Raw genomic sequence first — 11,708 nt, forward strand, 5'->3', positions numbered from 1 at the left:
ATTCTGGAAATACACTTGATTTTTATTTAATTATTAAAGGAACCAGCCTCTATTTCAAGCAGTTGCAAATATGAATGTATCAGTCTGTGTCAAGAAAGGATATATGAAGCAATACCGGCTATAATGACTCGATTGTCACGTGCAATTAAGATCCACCTAGGTCTATGAGTAAAAAAAACAAACAACAAACAAACCTATGAGTACAACTGGAAGTGAAATCCTGATCTGGAAAATTCTGAACAGGTCTGGATTTGGTGCCTTATGGAATCATCTAAAATGTCCCATTTTATAAGGTGCTTGCAACATTGCTACCTTCATTATTACAATCTGTGTATATGTGGGCTCATGTGAACTTTTGGAGTTTTCAAGGAGCTGAAATAAGAAAGATGCAGGAGAAAAGAGTCCGTTCAAGGTCGTAGTTGCAGTGCGAAACTGATACCTGCTACTGATGCAGATGAACAGAGACATTAGCCCAATAGCCACCCCCATAGCCCCTCCCCCATACCTTTTCTACTGACAAGTCTTCTTACCTGAACCATCATGGCATCCACTGTCCTTTGCTTTGGGTGTTTTTAGGCCAGACTTCCTGTCTCTAATTTTTATCCATGGAGAGATTTTCATGATAGTACTTTTCTTGTAATTTAGCAACATTGTCCTTGAAAATCCGACAACTATTTACATAACAGAAACTATTGTTTGAAGTGCAAAGCAGTTCAAAATTTGGTTTCTGAAGATTAATCACTGCAGTCTAGTGTATATTATCATAATAATTTCATTTATTTTGATACAATTTGTTTCCAGAATCAACCTCAGCTTCTGTGCACAAGTGACAAATCCATTTGTTTCTGGCATAATGGATAATGTGATTAATGACCTTGCAACTGGATTTCTTAAAAACACAGAGGAAAAAAAATAAGGATTTCCATTTATAATGTGCAGTAAACCAGCTCGGTTTGTAGCTGTGCATCAAAATCTCTCTGAACTTGTTTATAAGCCACAGACAAAATTTTGAAACAAATTTGCTCCTGCCTTTGGGGTTTCTGTCTATATCTGCTCTCTCCAAGAATCTGAGGACAGTGATCTCAAATTCAGAAACTGGACATGTGAGCACCCCATTTACAAGGTTGGGGCACTGTTTCACTATGTGGCACCATCGCGATGACTGCGGTTGAATGAACCCCATCAACGCCAGGTCTTGCTGGATAAGGTCACCAACTGGTAGGCTGTGACTGGACATGCACCGGAGAGCTCTACGAGTGGCCTTGTGCCTCCCGCCCCCACTCCGTGCCTCTCGGAGTGGACGCATTGTGTGCGGGCGCCCCCTCCTTGCAGTCAGCATCTGGAGCCTGTTTCTGATCCCCATGGACCTGAGAATCTTTCCAAGGCGGGGGTCGGGGACAGAGACGCAGAGGGTGTCCTGGGGGAACCTCGTGCATTTCCTTCCCGCCTTCAGGGCGAGGGGGCAGCGGGCCCACCCCGGCTGCAGGTGGCTCCCGACGACAGCCCTGGGTTCGAGTGCCGCCTGGGGCTTCTCCTCACCTTCTTCACTTGTGAAGTGGGGGTCACCCCCATCCCAAGCCCCGGGACAGCGGCGACCGCTAAGTGAGGCCTCCAGCCGTGCCTAAGCCCAGCAGCCTCGCCGGGGTGGGCGGGGGGTGGGGCGGGTGGGCACCAGGGGGCTCCCAGCTTCTCCTCAGCCCGCGACGTCTGCTCCTCTGCTGGGTCCCAGGGACGCCTGGCCACGCTGGCCAAGGCTCCTGAGCGCACCCCTGGGCATTTTTTTTTTACCCCAGCCTTCCCTTTCTGGGGGCCCCTGGGCCCCTGAGGCAGCCGCGCGGTGGGGAGGCACCCTCTGCCCCGCCCCCGAGTGACGCCCGCCGACAAGGCCAATCAGAGCTCGCGGCGCCGCGCCCCACGCACCGCCCCCCCAGCTTAAGAAAGGGCGCGCGGGCCGGGCCGGACGAGAGCGCCGCGCCGGGCGGAGTGGGAGCCTGCGCGACGGCGGGAGCTTCCACGGGATCCCGCTCGCGGTCCTGCTGCCCACGAGCGCTGCCCAGGTCTGCAGCCCGCCGGGGAGGTGCCCCTGCGGAGCGCCCCGACGGCACCCGCCCGCCCGCCCTCCGGCGGATGCTGGAGTGAGCACGGCGACGGCGGGATGCTGGCGCTGCTGGCTACCTGCGTGGCGCTCGCTGTGGCCGCCGGGGCCCAGGACGGCCCGGCGCCCGGCAGCCGCTTCGTGTGCACGACGCTGCCGCCGGAGGCGGCGCGCGCCGGCTGCCCGCTGCCCGCGATGCCCATGCAGGGCGGCGCGCTGAGCCCCGAGGAGGAGCTGCGGGCCGCGGTGCTGCAGCTGCGCGAGACCGTCGTGCAGCAGAAGGAGACGCTGGGAGCCCAGCGTGAGGCCATCCGTGAGCTCACGGGCAAGCTGGCGCGCTGCGAGGGGCTGGCGGGCGGCAAGGCGCCCGGCCGGGCGACCCCGGGCAAGGACACCATGGGCGACCTGCCGCGGGACCCCGGCCACGTCGTGGAGCAGCTCAGCCGCTCGCTGCAGACCCTCAAGGACCGCCTGGAGAGCCTCGAGGTAGCGGGGCGTGAGGGGTCTGGGGGGGGCACGCCTCGGAGGCGCGGGGCAGAAGTGGGGTATGTGGTCTTGCCCGCGAGGCTGTGCGGGACACGACAGCCCTGGCGCACTCGGACGCGGGAATAGCTGCGTTTAGGGTGCAGGGGTGGGTTTCGGTTGTGCCAGGAAACTTAACTTGCATGGCTCGCACCTCCCACCCTTTGCTGGAAGGAAAGGGTTAAATCCTCGCGCGCCAGGACTGTCCGCTGTGCGGTCATTCACTACTTGCAGAGGTCCCGGCTGGCTGACCAGGACGGCCTCTGCTCTCTTCTTGCAAATCTCCTGGTCTCCCGGAGCCGGACACGCTCCCGGAGTCTGCTGTGCCGGGTGACGTGAGGCTGCCGCGTGAAGTCAGCTGCCCCCGGCGTCCCGTGGTTCCGTTTATGAATGAGGTCGGGCTGCGCCAGAGCGGGCGGAGGCCTGGGGTCTTGACGCGACGCGAGCGCGGGCGGGCGGGTCACTCGCCACACCCGAAGCGCTTAGGAGGAGGCCTGGTTAACTTCAAAGACGTTCTGTCCTCGAATTGCGCGGTTCTAAGGTGTCCTTCCAGATTGCTCTGGGGGAAAGGACCTTATCCCGTTCTCTCTTGGAAGGTGTATGCAGTTCGGAACTTGGAGAGAGTAATCGTCATTTGATTTCCATCTTTACTTTCCACCCTGTTTAAGAAGCGTGGGCGTTTCTGTTAAACGCGTTTACCAAAGTACTTACTAGCAAATGTTGGTTTCAATTACAGGTGGTAATTATTGCAAAATTATTTGAGGGTTTCCTGTGGCATGATGGCTAAATACAGTATTTCCAGGATCTGTATATCCCTTGATTCATTATGATTAATAGCAGCTAACATTTTTGGAACACTAACGATGTACTGGACGTATTTATTATCTAATTTTAACCCTTGCCACAATCCTGTGAGGCAGATCCTAATAACTGCATTTTACAGTTTGGAACTCTTAGAGGGATGGATAGTTTGCGGAGGACTCATGGCTGGGCAGCGGCAGGCTACCCCCAGAGCCAGCTTGGTGACAGAGGAGTAAACCAAGTAGGCAGGGAGGATTTAGAAATAGCACTAAAAGCAAAGGTTCCCGGAATTCAGAGTAGTCATGTTTTATCTTTCATTTTCCAGTGGCATCTCTGCAAGCAACCTCTGTGCCACACTGGAACTTGGAGGCTGTTTTCATGTCTAGATGCGAGTGCATCAGCTTTGAGTACCATTTGATTAACTCTTTAAAAAAAATAATAATTCAAGCTGTGTTTTGGTTTTTACCAGAGAATGATAGATATTGCTTAAAAATTTGGCTTTTTAGTAAGAGGAGCAAAATAGCTTTCTGATAGAGGAAAATGAGATTCATAAGTTTCAAATATTGCAGCAAAGTAATTCTTGTCTGACTTTGAAATGCTTTTCATAACACACACACGCATCAGTGAAATGCTTGCCTTTGTGCCACTGGCACGATTGATTTAGTTACTCCCGTTTTAGATGCTTCTCCCCGTGTGGCGGAGCCATTAGAGCTGCATTTCACAATTTCTTTTTCACTGGCCTTAATACTTCTCCCTCGCGTCTCCCCCTGACCCAAAGCACCAGCTCCGAGTGAACGTGTCCAATGCCGCTGCCGCGTTGCCCAGCGACTTCCGAGAGGTGCTCCAGCAGCGGCTGGGGGAGCTGGAGAGGCAGCTGCTACACAAGGTAGCGGAGCTGGAGGACGAGAAGTCCCTGCTCCACAACGAGACCTCGGCTCACCGGCAGAAGACCGAGAGCGCCCTGGACGCGCTGCTGCAGCGGGTGACTGAGCTGGAGCGAGGTGAGTGCTGAGTGCTGAGTGCTTTGCTTGTTTCTCTGTCGCCCTCTGGCTGATGTCCCTTCAGGGTCCCCTACCCCTTGTCTTGGTTCTTGGCTGCAGTGTAGAGAAAGCTGGGCTCAGAGTAAGAGGCAAGCAGGCAGAGAGGCGGCAGGCTTCACAGCTCTCTTGCTGATTTACAGATGGAAGCCACCTGGGTGAGGGAGTGGTCGCTCCCAGGCCCCTGCTTGCTGACTCTGCTGCCACAGTTGCTGGAATGGGCACGGAGGCTGCCTTCCACTCATCTCTGAACCTACCTGTCCTGGGTGTAGAAAACCACCTGATTCCTTACCATTCAAGTAGCAGTCCACCCTTCCCATCCCTCTTTGGCCCCAGGCTGCCCCACTCCTTAGCCTTGTCCGCCACCTGCAGCCTCTGATTTATAGGTCAGGCCTTTTAATGCCTTAATTGATTCTAACTAAGTATCTTCTGAACCTCCAAGCTGTTTGATATAAATAGAGGGCACCAGCTTTCAGGGTATGGGCTCCCTCCTCTGCCCCTTTGGCTCTCCCAGCTCTAATTAAACCTATCTGTTGTCACTAAGCTAATGATGTTATCAACACTGAGCCTTGTTAAATCAGCAAGCCTGCCCACCTGCAAGGATAAAAACCATTTCTCTTTATTAGATAATCATGCCTTGGTGAAGAACATGGTCATTTGCAGATTAAATACTAGTGGCTGTATGTAGTGGAAAGAGGGACTGCCACCCCCTGTTCTGTCACTCATTAGCTGTGTGCCCTGGGGTAAGTCACCTCACTTCTCCAAGCCTCAGGGCCTCAGCTGTGCACCCTGTAAAGTCAGGAGTTGGGGCTTTCTGGCTCTCTGTCTCGGTTTCCCATCAGCCTAATGTGGGGCCTTATATCCTGGCCTGGCCCCACCCTTGGCTCCCCCAGGTGACCAGGTCTTCCCAGCCCTCGCCAGGTGCTCAGCAGCTCTGTAGCCTGCGTGGAGGGTGCCCTGCCGTGGGAGGTCAGGATGAATCAGGCGCGATAGCACGATCAGCAGAGAGGAGTACGAGTAACTCCTACACATGGAGCCCAGATTCTAGGATTTCTACGCTGCCTGCTCCCAAGAGGTGGAGTGGGTGATGCTGGGTTCTGCTGCTTGCCTTTGCAGAAGGCCCTCCCTGGAAGGGTGTGAACGTGGCACCAAAGGGCTTCCTCATGTGTTATTTGCTGTGACAGAAAATGAGTTTGAGGGGTCGTGGTGGAGGAAGGTGATCCACTCTAGCCCCTGTCCTGCAGAAGGGATGAGGAAGGGGCTGATTTAGTGCACTAGTGACGGGCAGTTTGGTTCTGGGTCCTGACAGCCTGCCTGTCTTTGACAGTGATGGAGACCATCTGGTCTTTTGTGGGTGCCTAATAAATACTTGTTGAATGAGAGCGTTTAGGCTCCTTCACTGGCAGCATCTGGTCCTCAAATAAAAGGGAAGCTTTTGCCGTGACAGTTCATGGAATTGGGTTGCACCCTGCAAATTTTGGAATCTGATAACTGGAGACAGTGTCTTGCCTTCTGTGTTTATTTTTTGTGTTAATTTTTAGCTTAAAGCAAAACTGTATTGCAAATTGCTTAGGCCCATTTAAGAGTATAAATCGTTTTCAAATATTTTAAAAGTACCATGTACATGAGGATAGCCAGGAGGATTCTCACCAGTCTTGGGGGTCCAGATGGGTCAGGGTTCTAGCCAGGTTGTTGCCCTAAGTGGGGAGTGACACCTCTGCAGTCCTCTGCCTCCCACTGGTCCCAAGCTGCAGGAAATGGTCAATAAATGCTATTTTCTCTTGGGGGGGAAAGAGCAAAACATGAGCCAAGCCACTCACATCAAGGATTTAGTCCAAAGGCCGCTTCTGAGTTAAGTTGTAGTGTCATGACGTGGGCACCTGACTCCTTTGCCCTGGCAGTTGTGACTGTTTCCTGAGAAGTGACATGGACTTGCTGACTTGACAAGTGTCTATCAAGTGCCCATGACCCTGTAAAACGTCCTACCTCTATGCCCATGAAGTGGGTTCCCAGCCCCTCCCTTGCTGAAGGGGCTGAGATTTCAAGGACTTAACAAGACCTGGCTGAGGAAGGGTTTTCTGGCTTACTTTCAACCAGAACACTAAACCTAGCTTGACCCTACCCACTTCTTCAAGCTTTGAAGAGTGAGGATGCACTTGTTTGCTGCTGGAATTTCAGCCCTTTGGACAGTAGCTGCTGAGTAGCAGATGCTTTGTTGCTCCAAAGGGGCGTCGAAGGGAGCCACTGCCCTGGCTGTGCTGGCAGGTGTGGGCTAAAGTGCTGCTGGACTTTCTTCTCCCTCCAGGCAACAGTGCATTCAAGTCTCCCGATGCGTTCAAAGTGTCCCTCCCCCTCCGCACAAACTACCTGTATGGCAAGATCAAGAAGACGCTGCCCGAACTGTATGCCTTCACCATCTGCCTGTGGCTGCGCTCCAGCGCCTCACCCGGCATCGGCACCCCGTTCTCTTATGCCGTGCCTGGGCAGGCCAATGAGATCGTGCTGATAGAATGGGGTAACAACCCCATTGAGCTGCTCATCAATGACAAGGTGAGGCTGGCTTGGATGCCACCTGGATGCCATCATGGTGGAGACAAAGTTGGGGAAGTTGCAGGGAGTCTGACAGCTGGCTGTGGGGCTGTCTTCTTGGTGGAAATGGCTCTGCACTGACTCAGTCCTGCTCTGGGCACCTGAGTGGGCAGGCGATGGAGCAGAGGATGAGGGGAGGAAGAGGGAGGAGAAAGAGGGGGGCGGGTGGCCGCTGCAGCGCATGGAGAGCCAACCTGAGTCTGCTGAGAAGCAGCAAAGGGTTTAGGCCAGAAGTTGTGGAAGGAACAGAATGAGCAGGGATCTCTGCATGCCAGCCTAAATCGTCACTGGCCCTTAGGTCAGTCAGTGAGGGCTGCTCCCCAGGGCTGCACTGATTAGAGGAGGGTGTGTGTGTGTGTGTGTGTGTGTGTGTGTGTGTGTGTGTGTGTGTCTGTGAGTGTATGATACTTCTCATAAACGTATCTTTCTCTGGGGGGGGGTTATTGAGGTATAATTTACATACAGTAAAATTAACAATTTTTTAGTGTACTGTTTGACCAGTTTTGACAAATGCATACAGCTCTGTAGCCATCACTACAGTTAGAATATAGGAGTTTCATCACCCCCCCAGATTCCTCATTCTTCTTTGTGGCCAGCTCCTGTCCCTGCACCTGCCCATGGCAACCACTATCTACCTATTCCCTGTCCCTACACGCCTACCTTTTCCAGAGTAAATATCCCTTTCTAATAGACTGTTTTTGACATTCAGAAGCATGGTCTCCCCAAGAGCATCTGCGGGACCCTCTAGCCGCCCCTCTGAGACTTTCATTCTGAAGTCAGACTCCACGTAGCGAAACCTGTGTATTTCCATCCTCCTTGCTGGAGCTGAGCATTTGAATAGCTGAACCCACTCGCTGGCTGCCCCACCCCAAGCCGGGAGCCCTCTCCTCCCTGGCTCCTCACTCTGTCTTTCCTGAACTACCCTGGGTGGGATTCGCTTAAGTGGGAGGAAGTGCTGTGTAATCCACATGCTGGGCTCCTTCCAGCGGTGATCACATTCCTGAGCACATCCTGAGCTGGGGATTAATTGTTCCAAATAACGCCTTGGATGCAGCCCTGAGGGCCGAGACCCTTGCTTTCCTCTTGGCTTAGAGGCGTGTAAACAGCCAAGTCCTGGGAGTTAGTTAGCGAGGAGTTGCTAGGACACCAGCAGGAACAACAGGCCTAGAGCTGGTCTTTGAGCACTCGCAGGACGCTGGTGGATGGGTTCCGGTTGGAAATGCCCTTCCCCCAGTTCTGTGTGCCCCCCCCCACACACACACCACATGCAATTGTAGGCACCCTCACACACAGTCCCCGAGGATCATGATGGACATTGGGGCTTTGCCTGCCGGGTGCAGGCACCTGGTCTGTTATCCAGAGAAGTTTGCCCCTAGGGCCCTGACTATCCTTTGAGTTCTCCATCATGGGGTGTTCAGGGCCCGCATGGGGGCGCTGTCTGTCACATCTGCTTGTTTGGCACACTATCCTGGACCCTCAGCCCAGCAAGAAATAAGCGTGTCCGGTTGAAAGTAGGGCCACCCTGGCATCAGGGCTTGTGCCTAGGTTTCCCCTTTCCTCTTAAGTGTCTGATGACATGGCATCTGCAGCCCAAGGGTTTCTCTGAGGTGGGTGGGCCAGGCATGTTACACACATAGCAGAGAAGGGGAGACCAGGGGGGACCCCACATGATGGGAGCAGCAATGGGCCCCAGGGCCTTTGGTCCCCCCAGGTCAAACTTCTGGGCAACCCACAGGGGGTCCTCACCTGCATGTTACCACCCACAGGTCGCACAGCTGCCCCTGTTTGTCAGTGATGGCAAGTGGCACCACATCTGTGTCACCTGGACAACGCGAGACGGCATGTGGGAGGCCTTCCAGGATGGGGAGAAGCTCGGCACTGGGGAGAACCTGGCCCCCTGGCACCCCATCAAGCCGGGGGGTGTGCTTATCCTTGGGCAGGAGCAGGTGGGTACCGGGGAGCAAAAGGTGAGAGTGCTCGGGCCACACGAGCAACACAAGGGTAGGTCTGCAGGCCACGCTTGCCCTGCTCAGCTGTCTGCCTGGTGGATGTGACCGCTGTGGCATGATGGTTGCCTGGATGGATGAGGTCCCCGCAGCTCTGCTCACACTGTGCCCTGAGGGGCTGAGGGTGGTGTACCAGGTTGGGGTGGTGGGTTCGGACAGATCCCAGAGTGGAGTCCAGCACAGGTAAGCAGGAGTGTCTCTAAGTCACAGGTCAGGTAGCCACTCCGGGTCATCTCTCTGGCTGTTTGGTCTCTGCCAGGCACCGTACTGATGGAGAATGCCGGGGGCTGGTATGGCGTCTTCCAGGAGCTGCTGGCTCAGGGTCTGAGGGCACTTAGGAAATGCCTGTGGGGTGCTCAGCCCTGTGGGGGAGATGGGAAGAAAGCGAGGCCTCAGAGGCTGCCCTCCAGAAACTCAGCACCTAGGGGAGAGGAGTTCTAAGTTGGCTGTCTGCTCTTGGGCAGGTGAGAGTTGGCATTTCAAGCTGTGTTTGAGGTTTGCAGATGGGAAGTGAGAATAGACACCAGGTGCTTTGGGGTTCTGAGTCTGGGCCCCTCCTTGCCTACTCCCTCCTCACTTCCTGTTACCTCTCCCCTGAGGGGTGCTGGGAGGCAGGAGAGCCGGGTCTAGTCCTAGCTTTGGGACTTTGGGCAAGTGTCTCCCCATTCTAGCCTCAGTGTCCCCTCTGTAAGCTGGATGGTTGGAGTAAAGACATCTCCAGAACCCGCAGGAATCAGTGGTCAGAGACGGGGGAGTCAGGAAAGTGCCCCACCCAGTGCCCCAAGCTAGCATCCTTTCCCTGGGGCCATTTCTGTTCCAGGAGAATTAGCTCTTGCACTTGCACTGACACAGTTCTGTCCCCTCCCCAGGACACGGTTGGGGGCAGGTTTGATGCCACGCAGGCATTTGTGGGGGAGCTCAGCCAGTTCAACATATGGGACCGCGTCCTTCGTGCCCAAGAAATTGTCAACATCGCCAACTGCTCCACAAACATGCCCGGCAACATCATCCCCTGGGTGGACAACAACGTTGACGTGTTTGGAGGGGCCTCCAAGTGGCCCGTGGAGACCTGTGAGGCACGCCTCCTGGACTTGTAGCCACCTCCTCCTCTGTCCAGGAGGCTGGGGTCCGCTTACTCCCCCAGTTCAACTGTGAATACACCTGCCAGAGTGGGCAGGGGCCCCCAAAGACTGAGGCTCTGTGATAGCATTTGTCACCGGCTTATTTGTCCATTACCGAGATTCTGTTGTTTTGCGGGGTGGGGCCAGAATCCCCTGGGGAAAAGCCCTGAGCCACAGGTGGGCCAATATCTGACTTGCTGCTGTGGGGGATTGTAGTCCTTCAGGCCCCTGTTTAGGACCCCTGTAAATGCTAGTGCACCCCAGCCTGCCCACCCCTCGGATCCTTGGTGTCTCGTGTGCGCCTTCTGTCCGTCCCCTTTACAGGCTGTGCAGCCATCCCGCTGGAGTGGCCGTGTCCCTTGTGTGTGGAGTACATCCTGTTGTCCACTGAGCACGCAGCGAAGCAGCCCCGCCCCCACCCCACCCCTGCGCCCCAGAAGGGCCTTTCTTTTGGTGTTCTTTATGCTTGAGTCTTTCTGTCCAAGGACCTTTTAAGCTTGAGGAGGCGTGCAGGCTGCCCAGACAATGCCCTGCCTTCTCCAGTGTGTGTGGGGGTGCATCTGTGGCTCCAGGGAGGGGGCTCGAGGGGGAGCTCGGAATGGAGAAGGGCCGTGCTGTCACCCCTTCCCTCTGTCACCTCTCCCGCAGACCAATGCTTTGTCACTCAGTATGGCTTCGAAAGGCCTCTTTTCTCCACTGGTGCCAAAAGTTCAGTTGCAGCTTTTACAACCTTTCAGCGTGGTTGGGGGAATTTCTTTTTCCCAACAGAAAAGAACCGCCATGAGCAGGCTCCCGTTTTTGGCGTCTCACCTCACTGTGAGGAATTTGCTAGTTTTAATTCATTGATTCCTGTGAGCATTTGACTGGCTGAGTATTTCCCCCAGAACTCTTTCAGGAAGTGGATGTTATTTGGCCGATGCCTGCTTACTGACTCCAGGCTGCTTTCCTCATTGGACAGAGGCAGTAATAATTTATTTTGAAGATACAGTGACTAAGTGGGGAAATTTATAAAGCTAAATATTATATATTTTATTTTTCATACATGTTTGAAGTGCAAATCTGTGGAAATTCCATTTGTAGGACCCAGTTGACATGCCCATCTTGACATTGTATGCTACGAGAACTCTTCTGATGACGGAATTTTTATTAAAGTGCGCTGGAAGATGCCTTGGCATTTATTTTCTTTGTGTCTGGGGTTGGGGGCAGGGAGGGGTGAGGCCTTGCAACCCTCCACACCCCCAGGTAGAATGATGGCCGCTCCGGTTAGCTGGGCCTGGCTGCAGTGGGCACACCTGGAGCCGATACCTGGTGGACCCAGGGAAGCTAAGGATGCTTGAAGGACTGTGCCCGTCCCTCCTCAACTCCAGGCTCAGGCTGTGGAAGCCTCGCAGGCTCTGAGGCTCTGCCCAGCCTCCCTGTCCCCATCCCATCCCTATCTTCTCAACCAGGAATTGAACTCAGCTAGAGGACCCTCAGCTGCCTGCCAAGGGCTTCGTGCCCGTTCAGCACGTACTCTGTGTATTGTGCTGTATATCTC

General features: G+C 54.4%; 1 protein-coding gene across 1 annotated transcript; it reads left to right on the forward strand.

The window, feature by feature from the left end:
- The first annotated feature begins 1,962 nt into the window (after window positions 1–1,962).
- NPTX2 (neuronal pentraxin 2) lies at window positions 1,963–11,337 on the forward strand. The gene is made up of 5 exons (XM_019637405.1): window positions 1,963–2,581; window positions 4,197–4,419; window positions 6,761–7,005; window positions 8,811–8,990; window positions 9,920–11,337. Exons 1-5 carry the CDS (start codon window positions 2,156–2,158, stop codon window positions 10,145–10,147), a joined length of 1,302 nt encoding a protein of 433 aa, XP_019492950.1. The 5' UTR covers window positions 1,963–2,155; the 3' UTR covers window positions 10,148–11,337.
- Window positions 11,338–11,708: the final 371 nt, after the last annotated feature.

The sequence above is a fragment of the Hipposideros armiger genome, unplaced genomic scaffold (genome assembly GCF_001890085.2).
Source record: "Hipposideros armiger isolate ML-2016 unplaced genomic scaffold, ASM189008v1 scaffold_33, whole genome shotgun sequence".
Taxonomy (NCBI): Eukaryota; Metazoa; Chordata; class Mammalia; order Chiroptera; family Hipposideridae; genus Hipposideros; species Hipposideros armiger.

What these genes read in the sequence shown, in the direction of transcription:
- NPTX2 (XM_019637405.1), top strand. Translation starts at nt 2,156, where the DNA reads ATGCTGGCGCTGCTGGCTACCTGCGTGGCGCTCGCTGTGGCCGCCGGG. An exon ending in GGTGACTGAGCTGGAGCGAG is followed by an intron (nt 4,420 to 6,760) that starts GTGAGTGCTGAG and finishes TTCTCCCTCCAG; the next exon opens with GCAACAGTGCATTCAAGTCT. An exon ending in AGCTGCTCATCAATGACAAG is followed by an intron (nt 7,006 to 8,810) that starts GTGAGGCTGGCT and finishes TACCACCCACAG; the next exon opens with GTCGCACAGCTGCCCCTGTT.